The following is a 27603-nucleotide window of genomic DNA, read 5'->3' on the forward strand; positions in this document are numbered from 1 at the left end:
AGTCGCTGCCATTACTAGTAAATAAAAATAAAAAAAAATCCATAAATCTATCCCATAGTTTGTAGACACTATAACTTTTGCACAAACCAAATAATATACGCGTACTGGAATTTTTTTAAACAAAAACATGTAGCAGAATACATATTGGCCTAAATTGATGAAGACAGTTTTTTTTTTTATTGGGTGTGTTTTATAGCATAAAGTAAAATAAAATATTGGGTTTTATTCTTCAAAATTGTCTGTTTTTTTTTGTTTTTGTTTATAAAAATAAAAACCGCAGAGGTGATCAAATACCACCAAGTGAAAGCTCTACTTGTGGGGGAAAAAAGGGCATACATTTTATTTGGGTACAGCATTGCACCGCACAATTGTCAGGTAAAGTAGCACAGTGCCGTATCGCAAAAAATGGCCTAGTCATGGAGGGGGTAGACCCTCTGGAGGGCAAGTGGTTAAATAACATGCAACTTATGCATGGGCATTAAAAAAAAAAAACGCTATATGCTCCCAGCAACGTCATTTTTTTCTGCCCGTGTGCATGAGCCCCTAGATGTGGGTTTTTCCTGGATAGACATTTAGCAGGTAAAACAGCTTCCATTTTATTATGGTATCTTGTTCATTACGGTAGCTGTTTGTCTGCCTTGAATGCACAATTTCTTCAGTATTGTGATGAAGGAAGGAAGGATGTGAAGCAACCGTGTGCTGAATTTACTAATGAGTCTCTGGGAAGGTTCACACCACAGGCAGAGCTGGGGGCGGATGCAACGCACAGCCTTCTTGGTACATCCCTGTCCCAGCAGAGAGTGAGTCTTCATACGTCAGAGGAGAGTCTGCATACATCACAAATAGTGTTCCTATAACCAAAGAGAGTCTTCTACAACAGACAAGAATCTTCACATAATAGAGGAGAGCCTTCATACAACAAGAGAAGAGTCTTCATACATCATTGGTGTCTTCATATACCAGAGAAGCCTACACACTGCAGCATCTGTGCCAAGCAGTCCAGCCTGTGCTGCCAGTATGGGCTTCTTTACCCTCCAGCCCACCATGGTGTCCCTCATCCTCTCCGGGCTCCTATCTGTCCCATCCGTCACCCCACATACAGCAGGTAAGTGCCCTCCAGACCAAAATCTTATCTTCCCTTAGGCTCAGCTGTCCTTGAAGGACAGAAGGTGACGATGCTGGGAAGGACATGAAGCGAGGTAACGTAAGCCTTTCAATGACCATAAACGACACACAAATGTATATGTTGTATGAAAGGTTATGTCTCATTTATTGCATTACATCTATTATACTAAAGGAAAAACGTCCTCAAAGATGAGTTTCCTTTAATAACATGTGCGTAGGTGAATTCCATATGTCTAGTCCTCTATCTATCTATCTATCTATCTACCTACCTATCTATCTATCTATCTATCTATCTATCTACCTACGCTTGTCTGTCTATCCTTCCGTCACATTTCAGCTGCTGTGCTGTCTGCCATTCAGAAGCATACGGCATGTATTACCAAGGGAATGTAATTATAGATCTACCAGCAGAAGGTTGATTGTCCAGTACACGGGGGGATGGGAGGATGGCGGAGTGTGTTCTTTTTAATAGAGGTACATTGAACCAGCAGACTTGTGCTTGTTCAGGCAGCAAATCAGGTCTAAATGTCAACTCCCACCCAGAATGATATTTTCGTTTTGGGCGGGCACTCGTATGTTAAATCAACCATCAGCTTTGTATTTCTTGAGGACCCCAGGGCTAAGATGCCCCTGTGTTTGTTTGTGCGTCCTTCCTCTCCCCCCAAGGTCATACAATGTCAGTCTTTTGCAGCTGTTTTTAGTCTGTTCTTCAAGTATGGGGAATCACCCAGGGAGAGTGACTTCAAGTGATTTAACAAACATGTCATACTTACCTCTACTGTGCAGTTCGTTTTGCACAGAGTGGCCCCCGATCCTCAACTTCTGGGGTCCCACGGTGGCTCTTGCGGCTCCTCCTCTTATCAGATAACCCCCTAGAAGACGCTATCTCCCCAGGGGGTTTACCTTGCGGGGGCGTGCTCCCGAGTTCATCATTCGGCATCCATAGACGCCAAATGTAGAACTCGGCCCGCCCCCCCGTCATTGGATTTGATTGACAGCAGTGGGAGCCAATGGCTGCACTGTTATCAATCTATCCAATCAAGTGCCGAGAACCCTGGGCAGAGGGACAGCGTGTCTCCACCGTGGGAAATTCCAGGGCTCATGTAAGTAAAATGGCGGGCTGGGATGCATTAAGGTGAAAAAACACGAACGTTTATGCCCTTTCATCATTAAGATGTTTTCCTTTATTTACACCTTGTGATCCTGCAAGTGACTCATTTTCTGTCCTAAGGTGACAACATTCGCTCATTGCACTGTATCTATAGAGCAGTATCATTGTCGTCCTGGGCTGAATTCTTTTTTTGTATTACAAACACTCTCCCCATCTCCTTAAAGGAGTTGTAAAGGCAGAAGGTTTTTTTATCTTAATGCATTCTATGCATTAACCACTTCAGCCCCGGAAGATTTGGCTGCTCAATGACCAGGCCATTTTTTGCGATACGGTACTGCGTCGCTTTAACTGACAATTGTGCGGTCGTGCGTCGCTGCACCCAAACAAAATTGATGTCTTTTTTCTTCTCACAAATGGAGCTTTCTTTGGTGAATTAATTGGTTTGCGCAAAAGTTATAGCATCTACAAAACAGAGGATAGATTTATGGCATTTTTATTTTTATTTATTGTTTTTACTAATAATGGTGGTGATCTGCAATTTTTAGCGGGACTGCAACATTGCAGAGGACAGATCAGACACTTTTGACACATTTGGCGTCCTTTTTTTTGCACAAATAGAGCTTTCTTTTGGTTTATCATCTCTGCATTTTTTTTTTTGTTTTTGTTTGCGCTATAAACAAAAAAAGAGTGACAATTTTGAAAAAAAAACACAATATTTTGTACTTTTTGCTATAATAAATATCCCCATTTTTTTTTTTTTAAAAAGCACATATTTTCCTCAGTTTAAGCCGATATGTATTCTTCTACATATTTTTGGTAATTTTTGGTAATAAAAATCACAATAAGCAAATATTGATTGTTTTTTGCAAAAGTTATAGCATCTACAAAATAGGGGAAAGATTTAAAGATTTTATTTTTTTTGTTACTAGTAATGGCGGTGATCTGTGATTTTTATCAGGACTGCAACATTTTTGCAGACAGATTGGACACTTTTGACATATTTTTGGGACCATTGGCATTTATACAGCGATCAGTGCTACAAAAATGCACTGATTACTGTGTAAATGTCACTGGCAGGGGGCTACTAGGGGGCGATCAAGGGGTTAACTGTGTTCCCTAGGGAGGGATTCTAACTGTGGGGGGGGGGGGGGTACTGACTGGGTGAGGAGAGTGATCATTGTTCTTACTTAGTATGAACAACAGATCACTCTCCTCACCCTTGACAGCACGTCTGTCTGTTTAAATTGACAGATCTCCACTCTGTGTGGAGCAATTGCGGGTGCCCAGCGGTCATCACGACCACAGCACACGTGCATCAACTCTGGAGTCGAGCGGCGGGCACGTGCACACGCCTCTGGCCCCCCAGTGATCAAGAGGTGAACTGACGTAGAGTTGGTTGGTGGGTCAGTAAGGGGTTAAGATAAAAAACTTCTTTGTGTAGCAGCCTCCCCAGCACCCCCTAATTACTTACCTGAGCCCCATCTCTCTCGAGCGATGTCTACGAGTGTCTAAGCGGTCCAGGACACTCCTCCTGATTGGCTGAGACACAGCAGTGGCGCTATTGGCTACTGAGGCTGTCAATCAAAGTCAAATCAGAGGAGAGAGAAGGCAGGGCCAGGTTGGGGCTCCATGTCTGAATGGATACATGCTCTGACTTGGCTCGGGTGCCCCCATAGAGAGCTGCTGGCTGAGGGGGCACTCAATAGGATGGAGGGACTAGGAGCAGCAAAGAGGGACCTGAGAAGAGGAAAATCCAGGCTGTTCTGTGCAAAACCAACTGCACAGAGGAGGTAAGTATAACATATTTGGCAGAAAAAAATTAAAATAAACGAGATTTTACAATCACTTTAAAGTGGAACTTTAGTCAGAAAAAAAGTCCTGCTAGATCACTTCCTGCTGGCCCCTTTTACAGGTATAGCAATGTAAAACATTAAAAATAAGTGAATTCAGTGATGGAGAACCTTGGCACCCCAAATCTTTTGAAACTACAGTTTCCATGAAGCTCAACTACACTGCAGAGTGCATGAGCATCATGGGAAAAATAGTTCCAAAACATTTGGGGTGCCAAGGTTCACCATCACTTAAGGTATAGTGTTTAAAGTGCAGTAATGCACTGTCTTAGCCTGTTTTGCACATGCTCAGTTGCTTTTCATTTTTACCATTGTGCTAAAAAATTAGAGCCACTAGAGACCATTCTGCTGCTCAGGGGCTGTTGGCTTCAGCAAAATGACAGCCCCTGGCAAGAAGAAACTGGAGCAATGCTGGAAGCAATTTACTACACATACAAATTTCTGTAGCATATTTATCAATCTAGAATGTATGTTCCTTGCTAAACAACATTATTTTTTTATCAAGTTGTTATGAAGTGGGGGCTGTTTTACAGTCGACCAAAAAGAACTAGGAAGGTATACAGTGGGGAAAATAATTATTTGATCCCCTGCAGATTGTGTAAGTCTACCCACTTACAAAGAAATGAATGGTCTATAATTGTAATCATAGGTGTATTTTAAAGTGGTTGTAAACCCTGTTACACCACTTTTACCTACCTGTAGGAACTGTGAATATCCCCTACACTTGCACAGTTTAGGAGATATTCACTGTATCCGCATGTGCCGACATCATCGGCACATGTGCACTGAAGGCTAACTCATGCCGTTCTTCATGAGCTGTGCTGTGACACAGGAGTGACGTCATCACGGCTCTAGCCAATCACAGTGCCGGAGCCAGCAAATCCAGTAAAAACCTCCAGGAGACATGTGGCCGATCACAGCGGTGTGTGTGGACCACTGCCACAGCTTTGATCTAAGGTAAGTATTTCATGATGAGCTACTATACGATGCATACTAATTCATTATGCCTTTGCTTGCAGATTTTTTTTTTTTGAGTTTACAACAACTTTAAATAATATAGCTAGAATATCAACTAAAAATCCAGGAAAAAAAACCCCCACATGATACAAATGTTATAAATTGAGTTGCAGTTCAGTGAGAAAAATAAGTATTTGATCCCCAAGCAAAACATGACTTAGTACTTGATGGAGACCCTTGTTGGCAATCACAGAGGTAAGATGTTTCTTGTAGATGGTGACCAGGTTTGCACAAGATCTCAGAAGGGATTTTGGTCCACTTTTCTTTACAGATCTTCTCTAAATCCTTAAAGTGTTACTAAACCCAGGACCCTGCATCAATTATTTTAGTAAATATAAACTGCTAAATACCTTTTCTCTTCAGCAGTAAAGAGCAGTCTTATGGCTTCTGTTAGTGTCTGGTTAAAGCTTGTAGTAGGAGTTTTCATTCTCCTATGGCTGACCTATGAGGCTGCAGGACCCCTGACCCTCTGTCTGGACAGTGCTGATTGGTTCTGTGCTGATCACTTGCAGCCTCCCAAGAAAAAAAAAAACTCTAGTAATACACACCCAACTGAGCATGTGCAGAGTGACTCCAAGGGCTCTGTTCTATCAGCAGATAGATTTGGGACAGTGGAAGAAGGGGGGATCAGAAAAGACAGGATCAAACAGCCTTTTTACACAATGTGGCAGATTAACCCCACACTGAGGTTCCACAATGAGTAAAACAAGCACGCTTTACTGCATATACACACACTGATTTTACTGCTGTGGTTTTAATAACACTTTACAGTTTCTTGGCTGTTGCTTGACAATTCAAAGTTTCAGCTCCCTCCACAAATTTTCTATAGGATTAAGGTATGGAGGCTGGCTAGGCCACTCCATGACCTTAATGTGCTTCTTCTTGAGCCACTCCTTTGTTGCGTTAGTTTGCAGTATGTTTTGGGTCATTGTCATGCTGGAATACCCATCCACGACCCATCATCAGTGTTACGGCTGAGGGAAGAATGTTCTCAGCCAAGATTTTACAAAACATGGCCCCACCCATTGCCCCCTCATGAGTCAAAGTCAGCCTTTTCCTTTAGCAGAGAAACAGCCCCAAAGCATAATGTTTCCACCTCCATGCTTAACTGTAGGGATGGTGTTCTTAGGGTCATAGTCAGCATTTTTCTTCTTCCAAACACGGTAAATTGAGTTAATGCCAAAGAGCTCAATTTTGGTCTCATCTGACCACAGCACTTTCTCCCAAAGCTTCTCTAAATCATTTAGATGTTCATTGGCAATCTTCAGATGGGCCTGTACATGTGCCTTCTTGAGGAGGAGGACCTTGTGTGCACTGCAGTATTTCAATCCACGGCGGCGTATTGTGTTACTAATGGTTTGTTTGGTGACTGTGGTCCTGACTGTCATGAGATTATTCACAAGCTCCTCCCGTGTAGTTCTGAGCTGATCCCTCACCTTTCTTATAATTATCCTTACCCCTTGAGACAAAATTTTACATGGAGCTGCAGACCAAGGGCTATTGATTGTTATTTTGTATTTCTTTCATTTGCGAATAATCACTCCAACAGTTGCCTCTGTCTCACCACGCTTCTTACTGATGGTCTTGTAGCCCATTCCAGCCTTGTGCAGGTCTACAATCTTGTCCCTGACATCCTTTGACAGCTCTTTGGTCTTGCCCATGATGGTGAGGTTTGAATGGAAGAAAGATTCTGTGGTCAGGGGTCTTTAATACACATAACGAGTTGGCATTAGGAGCACCTTCTTAAATTGACAGGACTAATCTGTGTACCACATGAGCACATACTGTAGCCAGTCTGCGGGAGCCAGAATTATTCTTGGTTGGTAGGGGATCAAATACTTATTTTACTCACTGAACTGCAACTCAATTTATAACATTTGTATCATGTGCTTCTTCTGGATTTTTGGTTGATATTCTGTCTCTATCAATTAAAATACACCTATGATAATAATTATAGACCCTTTCTTTGTAAGTGGGCAAACTTACAAAATCTGCAGGGGATCAAATGATTCTTTTTGCCACTGTATAATATTGTTTTAGATGTCAGTTAATTAGACAGAAAATTTGATATATACTGGATTTCTGGTAGTAGCAACAAGTATTTTTATGTGGTTGCTGATAATGTACTTACAAAAAATAATAATAATAATAATTTAAAAAAACAACTAATGCAGCCACCACATCTGAGGACTGGTAAGCTGCAATATATTAAAATTTTGGGCCTAGATTCAGATATATACATTAATGCTCTATCACTTATATTTATTTTATGATAATCTATGTTGGTTACTCCCAATGAGTCTATAATCAAGGCAGTGATGGATTTGGAAAACAGGTTTGGTTGGATTTGTCAAGTTTCGTTGGAGTTGGGCAGGTCTCAGCACAGGCACTCTTTAGTGGAATCGCTACAGTTTGTCTGAAAAGTAAAACTCTGCTTGTCAAAGGTGTGCTGAGAGTTGGGAAAATTCCCCTGCTCTGGTCTAGGATAGCAGATATGACCCCCATGAGATTGATACATCATTTGTACCTGTGTACCTGCAGCCAGGGCTGGGCTGGCACAGAAATCTGGCCCTGGACTTCATCCAGACCGACCCACTTACATTTTCAGTGTCCCATGAGCAGCCCCCTTACATTAGAGTGTCCCATGAGCAGCCCCCTTACATCAGAGTGTCCCATGAGCAGCCCCCTTACATCAGAGTGTCCCATGAGCAGCCCCCTTACATCAGAGTGTCCCATGAGCAGCCCCCTTACATCAGAGTGTCCCATGAGCAGCCCCCTTACATCAGAGTGTCCCATGAGCAGCACCCTTACATCAGAGTGTCCCATGAGCAGCCCCCTTACATCAGAGTGTCCCATGAGCAGCCCCCTTACATCAGAGTGTCCCATGAGCAGCCCCCTTACATCAGAGTGTTCCATGAGCAGCCCCCATACATCAGAGTGTTCCATGAGCAGCCCCCTTACATCAGAGTGTCCCATGAGCAGCCCCCTTACATCAGAGTGGCCCACTAAGCCATCGGCCCACCGGGAAACTCCCGATGGCCAGTACATGCCTGCCTGCAGCCCTCTCTTCTCTACAGCCAAAGTCCAGAATTTATACAGCTTGTCTGAGCATCCAAAAAAAGCATGGAGTAGGGACCTGAAGTTACACTTTGCAGAGCTCAGTAAGAGCTGATTGGAGGGAAGGAACACCCAGGAACAAAGATAAGGCTTTCATTCATAGGCTGTGTGCTGGAGATCCCTCCCCATACAAAATTACACTCAGGGGTTTGGATTGAGACAAGTACACAGTATAGAGATATATGCTTTGTTCATAGTTCATTTCAGAGGTTTACAACTACTTAGATGATGACAACTATCCGAAGTTGGTGTACATATGTCTCTAATGCAGCAAATACAATGGTACATAAAGCAAATATAATAGATACAATACAGTCCTGAAAGTAGTCCTTGGTATGCCAGCCCTCACAAATATCCAAAAATAGTCAAGCGTGTGTGGTAAATAGGTACCCGATAAAAAAAATCTGGGGTCAGAATCGAGGGAGCCCTAGTGTACTTGACGCATGGGGCTGAGCCTGAAGATGGAAAAGCTTTGCTAAACATATATATATATTCCTATGATGAAAATTTCAGTTTCAACATCTATTTCTTTGGCCTCTTCTTCCCCTCAGAATATTACAGGAAAATAGAGCTGAACCAGGAAAAAAGTTCCATACCCTAAACATAGAGGGGGAGCTAACTCTGCTCCTACATTTACTGCGGTGTCACTAAAATGTAGTGGAAGATAGAGAGGCCTGGAGTTACAAGAAGAAAGCATGCATGAAGGGCCATCATGTCAGGGTTAAAAGGGGTTGGCATAGGGAAAAGGCGATTGGTGGGGAGGACTGGGGAAGGTGGGGCAGCAGTAAGAATATCTGTAGGAGGGTCTTGGAAGTCATCAGTTGGATTAAGAGAGAGCTTGGGACAACGGCCCACCCCGCCGCCCTAATTGCGTTCCATTGCAAGTTATAAATAGTTGGGGATTAAGGTTTTTTGGAAGATTTTATCATGGCAGCCAGCGGGGTACAAGGTCCTGTTATGGGTTTTTTGGGTATAAAGAATATGTACATTGGTAGGGACCCGTACTGGATGCGGTTTCCATTATTATGGTTGGTGGGAAGAGCAACACGTTAAGACAGTTATGGACTGTTCCATAGGAACTGTTTCTGAAGGCATGTTGGGAAGCACAACATGCGTGTAGTTGTTTGTCTCCAAGTCAGTGTTTGTTGCAGCTGGAGGCCTAAAAATTTTCAGTGGTCACACGGGTACGAGAAGTTGATGTCCACAAGGACCTTGTGACTTCTATTTTTGGCAGAATGTACTGGATGTTCATATCTTGCATATGTGTATATAAGTTATTTATAATTGTTTAATAAAAGGCTGCCTGTGGCCATTGTACTCCATCCTGAGTCATGTGGTTATTCTTGGAAAAGGTTAATGGAGGAGTGGTGGTCAAGCAGTTGGGAGAGCAAAGCATCTTTTATACCCTAGTCATGGGATAAAACAAATAATTTTACACATAGTATAAAGCAAATAAGGTTATTCTGGTGGCCGCAGGACTGGGACAAGGGATGGGCAGGAGGGACAACTTCCCTGGATGTAGTGGTAAAGGGGACACCCACCTCATGTTCTAGATAGGTGGCTGGCAACCAGTGGGCTGCCACAGCATGGAGATGGAAATGCCCACATTGTGCATTTGCAATTACCTTCAAGCTGCAAGAAAACAGGTCATTGGCCACATGTGCAGCACGCGTTCAATACCAACCATGGGCAGCCAGAGCAAGAGGGCAGAGAATAGGTGCAGGGTGGTACATCCATTCTACATCATTCATTAGCTATAGAGGAGGGGGCGCAGTTCCACATTCCTGCCCTGGGTGCTAGACAAACCTGTCCAAGTACTGGGTGGTGGCATCCATGTGCTACATGTTTTTACTGCAGGACATGCGTGCTATCCACTAACTGAACTGTCAGGTTTAAATAAAATAAAACACTTGGAAAATGCATAGCAGCACGCATGCACCATACACACCAACAAGTGTGCATTATGCACACCTTAACCACTTCCGGACCACCGCACGCCAATGTACGTCCTTACTTTGAGGACGGATATCACTGTTATGGCAGCAGCTAGCTGCCATAAGCCCAATATCTCCACGTTCGCCCGGCGGTCCGGTACAAAATAAAAGTGGTCTCTGCGGTGCAAGATCACTTTTATCAGCGGTGGGAGAGGGTCCCCCGCAGCAATCCAGTGCCCTCGGATCCTTCCCGTGGCTGTGCATGGAGATGAGTGATGGTAAGATGGCACCCACCCGTGACACTGCAGGGCAGAAGTGACGCCAAAACGTCACTTTTGCCCATAGCTCTTAAAGAGCCATTTTCTTTTTTTTTCTTTTTTTAAATGACAATTTATTTATTTTTATTGCATTTTAGTGTAAATATGAGATCTGAGGTCTTTTTAACCCCACATCTCATATTTCAGAGGTCCTGTCATGTCATTTTTTAAAACAGTGTAAAAATAAAAGGTAAAATAAAAAAAAAAAATATTTAAACGCGCTCCGTCTTGCCGAGCTCGCGTGCAGAAGCGAACGCATACGTAAGTAGCACCCACATAGGAAAACGGTGTTCAAACCACACATGTGAGGTATCGCCACAATCGGTAGAGCGAGAGCAATAATTCTAGCCCTAGACCTCGACACAGAAATGCAACCTGTAGGATTTTTTAAATGTTGTCTATGGAGATTTGTAAGGGTAAAAGTTTGTCGCCATTCCACGAGCGGGCACAATTTTGAAGCGTGACATGTTGGGTATCAATTTACTCGGCGTAACATTATCTTTCACAATATAAAAAAAAAAAATTGGGCTAACTTTCCTGTTGTCTTCTTTTTTCATTCAAAAAAGTGTATTTAAAAAAAAAAAGTGTGCATGTAAGAACGTTGCGCGAATACGGTGTGCCAGAAAGTATTGCAATGACTGCCATTTTATTCTCTAGGGTGTTAGGAAAATAAATGTATAATGTTTGGGGGTTCTAAGTCATTTTCTAGCAAAAAAACTGAATTTAACTTGTAAACAACACATCTAAAAAAGAGGCCAGATCCTTAAGTGTTTAACATGTCCGCTGGTGTGAATGTGCCCTCAAAGGAACTGTAGCTTTGTGATTTGTTCTTGGTACCAGAAACTCCAAGTCTACTAGCACTGGACTCCCATCATGTGATGTTGCATATAATGATCCAAACCATTTGTTGCTTTAAATTATTTTAAAGGCTAAGTTCAACTTTTTTAGACTGGGCAGTCTAGATGTCCCAGTATATTCATTTAATACAATGCAGTGCTGAAACATTGTCATTAGTTTAAAGGCCTTACCATTAGGCCAGGAGGGATATCCCCAAAGCCTGTCAGAAAAACTCCCACTGAGGTGATTGTAGCTATAAAATCGACCTGTCGTGTCCAAGTTTTGGGACATTCAGATTTAGCACTCATCATGGACATTGCTCCCAGCATTCCAGGAGCTTCTGCATTTCAAATCTGCGCTTCCACATTCCAGACCCGTGCAGTGCTCTCTCATTTACCCTGTAACAGCAGAGGCTGAGGAAGAGCACACTGCGTGTAAGGGTAGGTAGATGACACGTCCTCCATGCTCCTTTCCTCATTGGGTGCCAAGTGTGGGTCACATAGCAGGCCTACCCTGGGATGGGTTCTTCTGGCCTATGCTAGGCACTTTGGTTAGAGTCACTGCTTCACACATGGGGTACATTTACTTAACAGACAACAGAACTCGAATAAACGCTCTCAATGTATTATACACCACTACGGTCACTTGACCATTTAGGAGGGACGTGCAGAGCCAATGCCCTGTCTATCTGTCTAGTCCCAGTAATGGAATGGGGCTCCACTGTGCACGTAACGCTGACTCCACGGGGTTGATTTACCAAAGCCAAATAGATTGTGCACTTTGCAAAGTGCAGTTGCCCCAGAGCTTAGTAAATGAGGCAAGGCTTTTCTTTGAAAAGAGTACCCAATCACGTGCAAGGAAAATTAAAATAAACAGCATTTTTGCTTGCACATGATTGGATGACAGAAGTCAGCAAAGTTTCTGCTCATTTACTAAGCTCTGGAGCAACTGTACTTGCAAAGTGCACAGTCTTTTTCCCTTTAGTAAATTAACCCTCATGTGTGCACTTCACTTAAAGTGGTTGTAAACCCTTACAAACCACTTTGACCTACAGGTAAGCCTAGATTAAGGCTTACCTGTAGGTCCAAGAAATATCTCCTAAACCTACATGGTTTAGGAGATATTTGCCAAAACACAGGTAGACAGCGGCGCGCAGGCGCACTGAGCGTGCCGCTGTCAATGGCGATATGCCGCGAGTGGCGGCTCCCGTGCGCATGCGCGGGAGTGACGTCATCGCGGCTTCGCCAAATGACAGCGCCGGAGCAGGGAGACCCACCGAGAAGATGGAGGCTCCGTACACAAGGGGACAGCGGTGACTTTGCTGGCTCCTGTGTCAGGTAAGTGACACATAATGGACTACTATGCGATGCATAGTAGTCCATTATGCTTTACCTTTGCAGGGAATCAAAGAGGAAGTAAACTCATCAGGGTTTACTTCCTCTTTAACTCTCCCTCTTCCGTCCCTTTGTACAGCCTGAGGACTTCTGCGGTCCTGGCCTGCTCCAGTTGCTATGGAATACTGACCTGCTCATGGAGAGAGTGCTGAGAACAACTTCTCCTGTTAGAAACTGTTCCACCTGTCACAAGTACACACTTACAAGAGGCTGCTAAAGAAACCTTTGTTACGCTTGGTAACCACTTGTATTTTCAAACTGTATTACCTCTTGTACTGTTATCTTCATACCCCAATGTTCTTAATTATCCAAGCTGTGGACTACTGTATATGTGCCGGTTACTTGCATCACACCCCTTGAATAACTTCAGACCAGGCAAGGACAAAGTTTCAAAGTGCATGATGACATACAAAAGTAACAGTCCAATATAAAGTGCAGTCTTTGCCTAACATCCCTAGTCCCTACTGTAACTGCAGGCTAGTGGCTGCCCCAGCATACCTACATAGGATAAGAGTCCATACTTGGCAGAGTCCATAGGAGATTTCTTCAGGGAGGACTGTAAATCCCACCAATCTCCCCAGATAGCGGGAACTCCGATATCTGCATGACACTGGTGGCCTGGACTCCGGCAACAAACAATACATTTCCCTTGCCATGAGCCCCCGAGGTGCAAACCCCTGTTCCTTTTTTATCACACAGAACCAATGGGCTGGACCCAGCAAAGCCCACCAATACAAAAACCCAGAACATAATTAACACTACCCTTCCCAACATGGGCAGTGTTAACCTCTATATGCCTACGCACTCATGTGATTGTTTGGGATGAGGAAGCGTCCTCACTCTTGTAAAACTAGGAATGAGCTCCTTGTTGGAGTGCTCAGGTTTTTGGGCAGGATGGGCTACCAACCACAGTAATGCCGTGTGCACACGATCGTAATTCCGGCCAGAAAAAGACAGATGAGAGCTTCTCATTGGAAAATCTGACCGTGTGTATGTTCCATCGGAATTTAGCTGTCCGAATTTCCGCCAGCCAAAAATTGATAGCATGTTCTCAATTTTCCCAACGGAAAAACTATCTATCGGAAATTCCGATTGTGCGTATGCAATTCCGACACGCCAAAAATCTTGCATGCTCAGATTCAACTATGAGGCAGAAGCTATTGGCTACTGGCTATTGAACTTCCCTTTTCTAGTCCGGTCGTATGTGTTGTACATCACCACGTTCATAAAGGATTGGAATTTGGTGTGACCGTATGTAGGCAAGACAGCTTGAGCGGAATTCTGTCGGGAAAACCATCAGAGCTTTTCCCGATGAGAATTTCCGATAGTGTGTACGCGGCATAAGATTTTTTGGGATGTCCCTCATGGCCTAATGGTAAGATATTTAAACTAAGGACAATATTGCAATACTGCACAGCTTTTTTTTTTTAACACAGTGGGGCCCTTGTGCTGCACTGCATAGTCTATTTATTTAAAAAGGTAAACTTGGCCTTTGTGTCAAAAACTTCAATTCACAGAGATTTAAAACAGAACTCTGCTGACGTAAGAGGAACCACACACAACCTACATGCAGCACGGTTCTCAGGAAACCTCAGACTTGCCACATATATTGGAAAAAATGAATTGGTCCAGGAAGTAACTTGCAAAATAGAAAGTTTATTTGAAAATACACTCATACAGTCTGTATCAGATTAACACTCTGAGACTTTTGAAATTGTTGAAAGGGAATCTAAACTCAAGAAAGAAAAGTGATTATATTGCAGCTTACTGGTCCTTATGTTGTGGCTGCATTCCTTTGACTTTTTTCCACCTGGTAATCCTGCCTGTAACACACTTCCTACCCTAGGATGACAACTCTCAATGTACTGTATCTGTGGAGGAGCAGCATAGTCATCCTTGGACAGCAGCATCTTCAATTTGTGAAGAGGGTTGTGTTAGATCAGTGTTGCCAACCTATCAGATTGATCCTCCCCCCCCCCCCCCCAAATGGAGCTTTCTTTTGGTGGCAATTGATCACCTCTGTAGTCTTTTTTATTTTTTTGCGCTATAAACAAAAAAAGACTGACAATTTTGAAAAAGAAAAAAACAAAACAATATTTTTTACTTTCTGCTATAAAACATATCCAATAAAAAAATTGAAAAAAAATCCCATTTCTTAATTTAGGTCAATTCTGCTACATATTTTTGCGTATATTGATTGGTTTGCGCAAACGTTATATCGTCAACAAACTATGCAATATTTTTATTTATTTAAAAAATATACACAGGCATACCCCACTTTTAAGTACAAAATTGGGTTTATTTACTAAACTGGAAAGTGCAAAATCAGGCTCCCTTCTGCATAGAAACCAATGAGCTTCTAACCCCAGATTGTTCAATTAAGCTTTTGTAATAAAACCTGGAAGTTCATTGGTTTCTCTGCAGAAGAGACTGATTTTGCACTTTCCAGCTTTAGTAAATAAACCCCATTGTGTACTTAAAAGTAGGGTTTTTTGGGGACCAGTGACACTAATACAGTGATCAGTCTTAAAAAATATGCACTGTCACTGTACTAATCACACTGGCAAGTTGATCGCATTAGGGGTGATTAAAGGGTTAAATGTGTGCCTAGCCTGTGTTTTAATACTGTGGAGAGGTGCTTGTACTAGGAGAAGGCATTGATTGGCGCATCTGCTTAGCAGAGACACAGGATTCATGACTTCTGTAGTTCAGAACATCGATCTGCCTTGTTTACATAGGCAAACCACCATTCTGTCACTGTACCGAAGCATAAGAGGGTGCTGGTGGACATTGAGTCTGCCCTACCCACCAATCAGCTCCCACTGTGGCTAATCACAGTGGGAAGGGGCCACCGGAAGCCCCCGTGCATGCCCCAAACCTGGAAGGATCCCATAGTAGGCATTATACAGCTGTATAGGTATACAGTCAAGCGGTTAAGGTAGATATTAACCACTTAAGGACCAGAAGGACTTGTCCCTTAATGACCAGGCCGTTTTTTGCAATTTGCCACTGCGTCGCTTTAACTGACAATTGCGCGGTTGTGCGACGTTGTACCCAAACTAAATTGAACTCCTTTTTTTCCCACAAATAGAGCTTTCTTTTGGCGGTATTTGATCACCTCTGCTGTTTTCATTTTTTGCGCTATAAACAAAAAAAAGGCCGTCAATTTCTAAAAAATGTTTTACTTTTTGCTATAATAAATATTACTTTTTTTTTTTTAAATGTCTTCATCAGTTTAGGCCAATATATATTCGTCTACATATGTTTGGTAAAAAGAAAATTGCATTAAGCGTATATAGATTGGTTTGTGCAAAAGTTATAGCGTCTACAGAATAGGGGATAGATTTATGGCATTTTTATGATTTTTTATGGACACTTGGCGCGTGGCCAGCAGACATCATGCCCGCCAGCCACATGCAGCGTGCGTGCACGCATGCTCGATATTGCCCTTAAAGGTGGATTTGGATTTGCACAGAGCTGCCCCAATCCTCCACTTTCCGGGTACTTCTTTGCTACTCCTGGCTCCTCCTTCCCGTTGAGTGGGGGCACCTGAGGCGAGCCACAGCTCCCTGTATCCATTCAGACACAGAGTCGCGGCCCCACCCCACCCCCCTCTCTCTCCTCATTGACTAGTTCCCCCAGGGTAGAGGAGACAGATCATGTGTTCATACTGAGTATGAACACTGATCTCTCTCTTCCCCTAGTCAGTCCCATCCCCCCTACAGTTAAAACACCTAGGGAACACAGTTAACCCCTTGATTGCCCCCTAGTGTTAACCCCTTCACTTCCAGTGACATTTATACAGTAATCAGTGCATTTTTATAGCACTGATCACTGTATAAATGTCACTGGTCCCAAAAAGTGTATAATTGTCAGTTGTTCCAAAAATGTGTCAAAAGTGTCCGATGTGTCCACCATAATTTCGCAGTCTTGATAAGAATCGCAGATCACTACCATTACTAGTAAAAAAAATTATAATAATAAAAATGCCATAAATCTATCCCCTATTTTGTAGACGCAAAAACTTTTGAGCAAACCAATCAATATACGCTTATTGCAATTTTCATTACCAAAAATATGTAGAAGAATACATATCGGCCTAAACTGAGAAAAAAATTTACCGTATATACTCGAGTATAAGCCGAGATTTTCAGCCTCTTTTTTGAGGCTGAAAGTGCCCCCCTCGGCTTATACTCGAGTCATCGCTGTCTGCCCGCTCGATCAGCGTGTCGAGCAGACAGACAGCGGCCATTCTATAATTCAAAAGCCGCGCCTCCGGCTCCGCCTTCGCCTGTGATAGGCGGAACACTGAATTTCCCAGCAGCCTGTGTTCCGCCTATCACGGACATCGTATCATCCTCGTACTACGGACGAGGATGATACGATGTCCGTGATAGGCGGAACACAGGCTGCTGGGAAATTCAGTGTTCCGCCTATCACAGGCGAAGGCGGAGGCGCGGCTTTTGAATTTTACAATGGCCGCCGAGGCGCCGACGAAGAGGGCACGGGACGGAGGCAAGGCAAGGCACGGCACGGGACGGGACGGGACGGAGGCAAGGCAAGGCACGACACGGGACGGAGGCAAGGCACGGCACGGGACGGAGGCAAGGAGGCAAGGCACGGGACGGAGGCTCGGGACAAAGGCTCGGGACACAGGTAGGCTGGACACACACACACACACACACACACACACACACACACACACACACACACACACGGATGGATGGAGACACACACACACACAGGGATGGATGGATACACACACACACAGGGATGGATGGATGGATGGAGACACACACACACAGGGATGGATGGATGGAGACACACACACACAGGGATGGATGGATGGATGGATGGAGACACACACACACAGGGATGGATGGATGGATGGACACACACACACACAGGGATGGATGGACGGACACACAGGGATGGACGGACACACAGGGATGGACGGACACACAGGGATGGACGGACACACACACAGGGATGGACAGGCATGTCTCACCCTCGGCTTATACACGAGTCAATAAGTTTGCCAGTTTTTTTGGGGGTAAATTGGGGGCCTCGGCTTATATTCGGGTCGGCCTATACTCGAGTATATACGGTACTTTTTAAAAAAAAAATTGTGGGTATTTATTTTAGCTAAAAGTATAAATATAGTTTTTTTTTCCAAATTGTCTCTCTTTTTTTGTTTATAGCGCAAAAAATAAAAAAACGCAGAGCTGATCAAATACCACCAAAAGAAAACTCTATTGTGAGAAAAAAAAAGGATGCAAATTTTGTTTGGGTACAGCCTTGCATAACCGTGCAATTGTCAGTTAAAACAATGTGGTGCAGTATCACAAATAATGGCCTGATCATTGAGCAGCCAAATCTTCTGGGGCTGAAGTATGTATGTTGTGGTTGTTCAGGTGCTTATCTAATAGTTTTTTGAAACTATTGATGCTCCCTGCTGATACCACATCCTTGCCACTCTTACAGTAAAGAACTATCTACGCAGTTTAGGGTTAAACCTCTTTTCTTCTAATTTTAGTGAATGGCCACGAGTCTTGTTAAACTCCCTTCCGCAAAAAAGTCACCAGTATGGTATTTGTGAATTGAAATCATATCCTCTCTCAACTGTCTCTTCTCCAGAGTGAATAAGTTCAGTGCTCGCAACCTTTCCTCATAACTAATATCTTCCAGACCCTTTATTCGTTTTGTTGCCTTTCTCTGGACTCGATCTCCAGTACATCCTTCCTGAGGACTGGTGCCCAGGACTGGACAGCATTCTCCAGGTGCGGCTGGACCAGAGTCTTGTAGAGCGGGAGAATTATCGCTTTATCCCTGGAGTTAATCCCTTTTTTAATGCATGCCAATATTCTGTTTGCTTTGTTAGCAGCAGCTTGGCATTGCATGCCATTGCTGAGCCTATCATCTACTAGGACCCCCAGTTCCTTTTCCATCCTAGATTTCCCCAGAGGTTCTCCCCCCAGTGTATAGATTGCATTCATATTTTTGCCACCCAAATGCATTATTTTATATTTTTCTACATTAAACCTCATTTGCCATGTAGTTGCCCACCACATTATTTTGTTCAGATCTTCTTGCAGGGTTTCCACAACCTGCAGAGAAGTTATTGCTATTGTTAGTTTACTATCGGCTGCAAATACAGAGATTGAACTGTTTACCCCATCCTCCAGGTCATTTATGAACAAATTAGATAGGATTGGTCCCAGCACAGAATCCTAGGGGACCCCACTACCCACCCCTGACCATTCTGAGTATTGTCCATTTATCACCACCCTCTGAACTCGCCCTTGTAGCCAGTTTCCAATTCATGTACTCACCCTATGATCCATGCCAAAAGACCTTATTTTGTACAGTAAACGTTTATGGGGAACTCTGTCAAATGATTTTGCAAAGTCCAGATACACCACATCTACGGGCCTTCCTCTATCTATGGTACTTTTAATCCCAGACCCAATATAAATTATAAAGTTATTAAAAAGTAAGGGTCCCAGCACTGAACCTTGGGGTACACCACTGATAACCTTAGACCATTCAGCGTAAGAATCATTAACCACTACTCTCTGAATTCTGTATTTTAGACAGTTTTCTATCCATTTACAAATTGATCTTTCCAAGCCTGTAGATTTTACTTTACACATGAGCCATGTGTGGGGAACTGTGTCAAACACTTTTGCAAAATCCAAGTATACCACGTCCACCGCCACCCCTCTGTCCAAGGTTTTACTTACCTCCTCATAAAAAGAAATCAGATTTGTTTGCGTAGTGGAAATGCGCGTTCCTGCTCGCTTTTTCACACGTAAACACGCGTTGTGCATAAGACACTTGAATGGGCTGCACTATGCATGACAAATAACCCAAAGTAGCTCAAGAACCTTTTGCATCACAGAGCGTTTTTTTCAGTGCGCATATTGGTGAGTTTGTAATGTGTTTTGTTGCATGGCAAAACATGCATCTGCTAACCGTGATTGGGGTGTCATTACCAATTAGGCTGCATTCGCATCTGAGCATTTCCGATTGCGCAAGCAATCTGTACAGAAAACACAAGGTTTGCTGCACGTTTCGGAAACACGCTGCAACAGCATTTGGGGCTTGTGTCAACATAATGGCATGCTGACCGCGATTGGGGTGTCATTAACAATTGTGTTGCATTAACCTCCCTGGCGGTATGATTATTTCAGATTTTAGGTGCTGAAAGCGGTACAATTATTTTGCATGGAAATTTGGCATTTTATATTGTAGTCCTGTAATTCTTAGGAATAACTCACTTAAATCTGTCCAAACCAGAGTCTAGCAGACATCCTTGGTATGATAAAGTTTGAAAAATTAAATCATAAATTATAATATAATAAATAACTATACCAAATGATAATATACCAATAATAAAACTTATTCAATAATGTAATAAAATCAAAAACACTGAAATTTGCTCAGTTGCAGAATTGTCACTGTGATTACTTTTCAATGTTTGATGACGGATCTCCCCACAAATCGCTATCGCTCAATTCTGCGAGTGATTCTAATTTATTCATATACAACAAACAATTTGTCTATGTTAAGCATGTAGTACTTTTTTTAAAAACCAGCAAGTCTTTTATCAAAATTGGTGTCCAAACACCAAGTATTAAAGAACCAGCAAGCCTTTTGTCAGGAATTAATGTCCATACACCAAGAGATCACACTCTATTCCTCATCAATGAGTGCAGTCGTTCATATTCATATTCATACAATCTTCTCAGATATCTGGGTGTGTATGGGTATGGTCCTACACCTTCACCATGTGCTGTTCCACCTCCGTGAATATGTATATAGATGGCTGCTTACCAGATTCCAATCACTTTAGAGCCTGTCTCCACTATGTGGAACTCCTCTGTCTGGTTCTGTGTGTCCCGCTGATTGCTCTCACATTGGTAGTAGACATGCAAAAGATTCAAGGGGTCTCATATAGTGTGATACTTTTTATTTAGGATTGAAAAAATTCCTTTCCCCCCCCTTACATAATATGCTTACATTTAAAACAACTTAAAACCAGCGTATAACATATGTGGTGTAAGTGCTGCCGCACGATCGTCTCACCGGTAGGCTGCAGATCTCATCCAACACAGTCTCCGTGTGTGGACCCGGGTCCTTGTCGGCTAACACTCACCCTCTTGCTCGTGTGATCACCGCTCTGATGCGTTTCGTGGTTTTCACGTCTTCACTAACACTCACCCTCTTGCTCGTGTGATCACCGCTCTGACGCGTTTCGTGGTTTTCACGTCTTCAGAGAGCGTCTCTGAAGACGTGAAAACCACGAAACGCGTCAGGGCGGTGATCACACGAGCAAGAGGGTGAGTGTTAGCCGACAAGGACCCGGGTCCACACACGGAGACTGTGTTGGATGAGATCTGCAGCCTACCGGTGAGACGATCGTGCGGCAGCACTTACACCACATATGTTATACGCTGGTTTTAAGTTGTTTTAAATGTAAGCATATTATGTAAAGGGGGGGAAAGGAGTTTTTTCAATCCTAAATAAAAGGTATCACACTATATGAGACCCCTTGAATCTTTTGCATGTCTACTACCAATGTGAGAGCAATCAGCGGGACACACAGAACCAGACAGAGGAGTTCCACATAGTGGAGACAGGCTCTAAAGTGATTGGAATCTGGTAAGCAGCCATCTATATACATATTCACGGAGGTGGAACAGCACATGGTGAAGGTGTAGGACCATACCCATACGCACCCAGATATCTGAGAAGATTGTATGAATATGAATATGAAAGACTGCACTCATTGATGAGGAATAGAGTGTGATCTCTTGGTGTATGGACATTAATTCCTGACAAAAGTCTTGCTGGTTCTTTAATACTTGGTGTTTGGACACCAATTTTGATAAAAGACTTGCTGTTTTTTAAAAAAAGTACTACATGCTTAACATAGACAAATTGTTTGTTGTATATGGAGATGTGGTATCAGCGCTGTTGGTGGTTATATTTGAATCCTCAGGTTAACCAATTCTTTTGTTTTTTATGCATGATAAGTTTTATTTTATAATGGCAGCTAAGTATTAAGAACCATCCCCAGGTGGGAGTAAGTTGACTGCACCCTTTGAGCGCTGGGAGTAGAGGTGAGCATATCAATTGTTTTGAGTGCATACCTCTGCCAGATTAGACTAGATTCTAATTTATTATTGCTGTTTTCTAGCTGGTCTAAAATCATTTTTGATGTAAAGGGACAGTTTTGGTTGCTATGAACAATCTCCAGTTTCCAGGCATAAAGAACAGTTTTTATAATATAAATCTGCATGCAGGGCACTGGGCAGACCACTAGGAACAAAGGGGATGTGAAATTATTACATACAGCAATGTACTCTGTAAGATTACATTATACTGTATGTATACTGTGTGTTTCACTTTTTGAATTTGGCGCCAATCTCCGTCCCTCGTGCGTCGCAACGCTCGCAGGGAACAGAGATCGGCTCCGTGATGAATCGACCGGAGGTCGAGCCGCTCGTACAGCGGGGGGACATCGCTGGATCCAAGGGAGAAGGTAAGTAAACCTTCTCCTGCATTCAGCGATGCGGTCCCGAGTCTGGCTCGGGGTTACCGCTTTTGGTATAAAACTTCCACCCTGAGCCAGACTCAGGAATACCATCAGGGGGGTTAATAGAGTTACACACAACACATGGCAACCTACACAAAATGCACTGCATGTTTGGAAACGCACATATGTAAATGCGTGTCAATACAAGCACGATAAGCATTTGCATCACATTTCTGAAACACGTGACAAAACATGCATTCTCTGTGTGGGTTACCGTGTGTTTGGAAACGCACAGATGTGAATGTAGCCTAATTGTTAATGACACTCCAATCACGGTTAGCAGACGCATATTTTGCCATGCGACAAAATGCTGTGCAAACCCACCAAAATTTGCATTGAAAAAAACATGCAATGCTCCATGATTGAAAGGCTTCCTAAGCTACTTTGGGGTGCTTGTCACGTGTTCCGCAGGCCATTCCAATGAATGGGCTGCCATATGCATAATGTGCATTTTCGTGTGAAAAAAACGCACAAAAAACCTGAGCAGGAACACAGGTTTTCAACTAGCTGTCGCTTCTTATCTGATGCTGATGTGATTTTTGTGAGTAAAGTTGCATTGACGTGGGATCAAAGTTGCAACAATGTTACAAGCAAGTCACACTATTTATTCGCACTGAAAAATTGCATTAGTGTGAACTGAGCCTTGTTCAAAGAAACCTTCGTTTTTGCAAGAAACTTCCGGGACCAGATCTTTTGTTGTAGTCACCAAAGTGTAACCACTTCCCACCCAGCCTATAGACAATTGACGACTGGGCAGTGGCTTTCCCATCCTGACTGGACGTCATATGACATCCTGTTAGGAAGTGCCGACTGTGCAGCTGCGGGGTACAGCCAATGACTGATAAGAGTACCGATACGCTGCTGATACCATGTGCCCGCCATGGCCAATCACAGCAGGTCACATGACGGTGGTAAACAATGGATGGCTTCCTTTCATGCCATCCATTGTGTACAATTGTGTTGCTAGCTGTGATTGGTTAATTTGATCAGTCACAGTCCATATGTACCATGTGATTAGCTTTGACCAATCACAGCTATTCACAAAAAAACAAACTGAATTATTCAGTTTCATTCAGTAAAATTCTTGCTTATAGCAATGTAATTCACTGGTATAAGCAAGTATAACATGCAAAAAAAAAAATCCTGATCACTTCCCCAGAGTAGTAGAATATTGCTATGGTAACATTATATTGCTCTGGTCACAGTGTATTAAAAAATAAATTGTAAAAAAAAAAAAATATATAACTTTTTTTTGTACTGTTGACAGTTAGCGTCCTTGATCACCACCACACCAGTTATGTGATAACGCTGTACTGCACTGGTAACAGTATGTAAAAAAAAATTGAACTTTTTAGATTTTTTTTTTTTATTTCTTAATTTTCCCCAAAAAATTACAAAAAACGACAACTTCAAAAACCTGCAATGCCTCTTACTAAATATCTTGGACTGTCTACTTTCAAAAAAGGGGTCACATGGGGGGGGGGGGTATTTTTGTTGCCCTGGCAATCAGGGCCTCAAGAAATTAGATTGGCTGTCAGTACATCAGGACTGAACAATTTTCAGATACATACCATAGTTTGTGGACTCTATAACTTTTCTACAGACTAAATAATATACACTCATTTTGTTTTTGTTTTTTTGCCAAAGTAATGTAACAGAATACATTTTGGGCTAAATTTATGAAGAAACAATTATTTATTAGCAAATTTTTATAATAGAAATGAAAAAAAAAAAGAAAATTGTATTTTTTTTTAAAACTGTTCTGCTTTTTTCCTTTTATTTAGCAAAAAAAAAAAAAAAAAACAGTGGTGATTAAATACCCACAAAAGAAAGCTCTAGTTGTTTTAATAAAATGATAAAACGTTAGTTTGGGTACAGTGCTGCATAATCACGCAATTGCCATTTTAAAGTGCAACAGCGCTGAAAGCTGAAAATTGGCCTGAGCAGGAAGGGGGTAAAAGTGCCTGGTATTGAAGAGGTTAAAATAACTACAAGGGTATTTATTTCATATGTGTTACTGTCATTTTCAAATCTTATTAGAGCCGAAAATGTCACTTTAAAAAAAAAAAGATATTTATCTTTTAGTGTTAGCTTTGTGAATTTAATCAATGTCATGTTCCTTTCCCAAGGATCTCCTTGAATTTTTCTGCAGCTGCATTGTTTAATTCTTACAGCATATAATAACAGTACACACACCCACACAAACACATCAGCAAGGGTGGCATGCTCCCACAATGTCAGCAATATCCTTTCATTTAAAGTAGTGTGGGGAAGCATATTTCGAGAACAGATTGTACCAGCTGCTAGCACAGGAGGTCACGTTGGAGCAGAATGTTCTATATACCTGTCCATGATAATTGCCATTGCGATGTGGCAGACGGCTACAAGCAGGGATGGCTGCTGACCACCAAGAGTACTGCTAGACACAGATTGAGAATAATCACCAGGTACAGTCCAGTGGTTACCATTTCTGGTGGTCATCATTGTCAAATGTGTTTTAGATGTTCTTCTTTCTGTTATAACTCTGTCATCTGTATAGTTTTATTGAAAATAATACACAAATGTTTATCCCCAGCCAAAACTTTCATTTGCAGAAGGGTTAGAAGAAGCACTCTTGGGTTTTTAGATGAAGTAGGCATCCCACTTATAAAACCTAAAATGAGAATTAATTAGAATTTATCATAAGAAGAAAACACGTTTCAACCATTCAAAATGATAAGCTAGAGCAAAAATAGACCTCACACACGTTAACCCTGAAGAATGGGGACCTTTGGAAGCCCTGAAACATGTTGTATTCGCTTGGTGAATTTAAATAAAGTCTTATGCTGGACTTGGTTGATACGTGTTCCCTACCTCCTCTACATGTATTCAGGAGTCCTAGAAAAAAAAGGATGCCAGTAAACTCCCATATAAAAACCATCACTGTATAGGACATATAGATTAAAATGATATTAAAGGATATTTTTTTTAAATCTATTTCAAATTCTGCAGAATTGCCTTCAGGGGGGGGGGGGGGGGGCAACCTTTGAGGTGGAGATCTACCTGAACAACATCAGGGGGGTTTAGCGCCCTTTTAAAAAAAAGACATTAACTAGCAAGGCAGAACTAAATAATAAGGATGACGCAAGGAAAATATAGAAAAATATAAAAAAACAAACGTCACTCTAAAAATATAAACTTAGCCTACCTTTCAGCAAGCAACTCATTCACTTTCATTCACAATTTTTTCGTAGTCGGAGAGTAATTGGTCACCTCCACAAGACTGTTGCAGGTGTCTATCATGAAGGCCTGATTGTAGGACAGCGTACAGAGGTCAGTAATAGGTAGGGCAGTATACAGAGGTCAGTAATAGGTAGGGCAGTATACAGAGGTCAGTAATAGGTAGGGCAGTACACATAGGTCAGTAATAGGTAGGGCAGTATACAGAGGTCAGTAATAGGTAGGGCAGTATACAGAGGTCAGTAATAGGTAGGGCAGTATACAGAGGTCAGTAATGGGTAGGAAGGTGTATAGAGGTCAGTAATATGTAGGACAGTGTATAGAGGTCAGTAGAGGTCGACCGATATGGGTTTTTCTCTGGCCGATGCCGATACCGATATTTAGAAATCGCCACGGCCGATGGCCGATATATGATGCCGATTTTTTTGGGCCGATATGTTAGGCCGATTATTTTTTCCCCTTCATCTCATGAAATCTAACAGTTAGGCCGCGTACACACGCGGGGACTGTTCGCTCAACTTTGTTCGTCAAACAGTTTCAGCGGACAGTCCGCTCAAAATTAGCATGGACGGGCTTGCCCACACACGACGAACGAACAGTCTGCTGAAACCGTGCGCGATGACGTGAACGGCACGTACGACGGGACTAGAAAACGACATCCTATACACTGCAATGCAACCTTCGGCGTATAAATTCTTTCTGAGCATGTGCGGAACTTAGTTTGACGAACAAGCCTACACACGCGGGCACTGTCCGCTCAAACCAAGTTTCAGCGGACAGTTTTTCGGGATTTCCGAAAAACTTTGTTCGTCAAACTGTCCGCTGAAACTGTCCGCTGAAGCCCACACACGAGCGGACTGTCCGCTGAAACACTGTTCAGCGGACAAAGTTGAGCGAACAGTCCCCACGTGTGTACGCGGCCTCAGACACCTTTCCCACTGGGGCGTTTTTCAGGCGCTTTAAAATAGCATCTGTAAAGTGCCTGCAAAACGGCTCCCCTGCAGTCTGTGTGGAAGCCCCGAGTGCTTTCACACTGAGGAGATGCACTGGCAGGACGTTAAAAAAAAGTCCTGCAAGATTATCTTTCGAGTGGTGTATACCGCTCCTCCACCACTCCTGCCCATTGAAATGAATGGGCACCGCTGCCGAAGCACCTGCGATGCGATTTGGCAGCGGCGCTTCACGGGCACATTTAACCCCTTCCTGGGCCGCTAGCTGGATTATAAGTGCCCCGCTAAAATGACAGTAAAGTGCCGCTAAAAGTGGCAGCGTTTTACTGTCAACGCCTGCTCGCTCCAGTGTGAAAGCAGCCTTAAGACCCCGTTCACACCAGGGCGTTTTGCAGGCACTATAGCGCTAGAAATAGCGCTTGCAAAACGCCCTAAAGAAGCTGCACCATTGTGTGTAGTGTGAAAGCCCGAGGGCTTTCACACTACAGCGGTGCGCTGGCAGGACGTCAGAAAAAAGTCCTGCCAGCAGCTTCTTTGGAGCGGTGAAGGAGCGGTGTGTTTACCGCTCCTCCACCGCTGCTCCCTATTGAAATCAATGGGGCAGCACTGTAATACTGCCGGCAAAACTTACACAAAAACAGGTAATCAAAACTTTTGGAATGAAAAAAAAATGGGCTTACTTTACTGTTTTTTTTTTTTTTTTTTTTTAATCTGTGTATTTTTTCCAAAAAAATTGAGTTTGAAAGACCGCTGCGCAAATACCGTGTGACATAAAATATTGCAACAACCGCTATTTTATTCCCTAGGATCTCTGCTAAAAAAAAATATATATATAAGTTTTGGGGGTTCTAAGTGAATTTCTAGCAGAAAATACAGGATTTTTATTTGTAAGCATCAAGTGTCAAAAAAGATTTAGTCTTTAAATGGTTAAACTGAGAACTCTACACACTGAGTTGAGTTCATTCATTCAAGTGTAAACATTGTATCTTTTTGATCTTTTCTTGGCAGACTGCCCAGAGAGGAGACAAGTTGCTTCACTCAAGTCTCCCCTGACTTGCACTGACTTCTATTAACTGAAGTCATTTGCAAGTCTCACTGAATATATCATCAGCCTTTTTTAACAGCACAATC

General features: G+C 42.7%; 1 protein-coding gene across 2 annotated transcripts in view; it reads left to right on the top strand.

Moving 5' to 3' along the window:
* Positions 1-752: 752 nt before the first annotated feature.
* EMB (embigin) overlaps positions 753-27603 on the top strand; it is a 71119-nt gene continuing 44268 nt past the window's right edge. Inside the window, exon 1 of one of the 2 annotated variants that reach the window (XM_077462770.1) lies at positions 753-1105. In XM_077462770.1, coding sequence (XP_077318896.1) covers positions 1018-1105 — 88 coding nt within the window. In that variant the 5' untranslated portion in view covers positions 753-1017. The remainder of the gene's footprint in view (positions 1106-27603) is intronic. The other variant, XM_077462769.1, reaches the window with a different exon arrangement.

This window comes from Lithobates pipiens, unplaced genomic scaffold (genome assembly GCF_037356315.1).
Source record: "Lithobates pipiens isolate NorthernLeopardFrog02 unplaced genomic scaffold, aLitPip1_a1.2 Scaffold_3, whole genome shotgun sequence".
Classification (NCBI taxonomy): domain Eukaryota; kingdom Metazoa; phylum Chordata; class Amphibia; order Anura; family Ranidae; genus Lithobates; species Lithobates pipiens.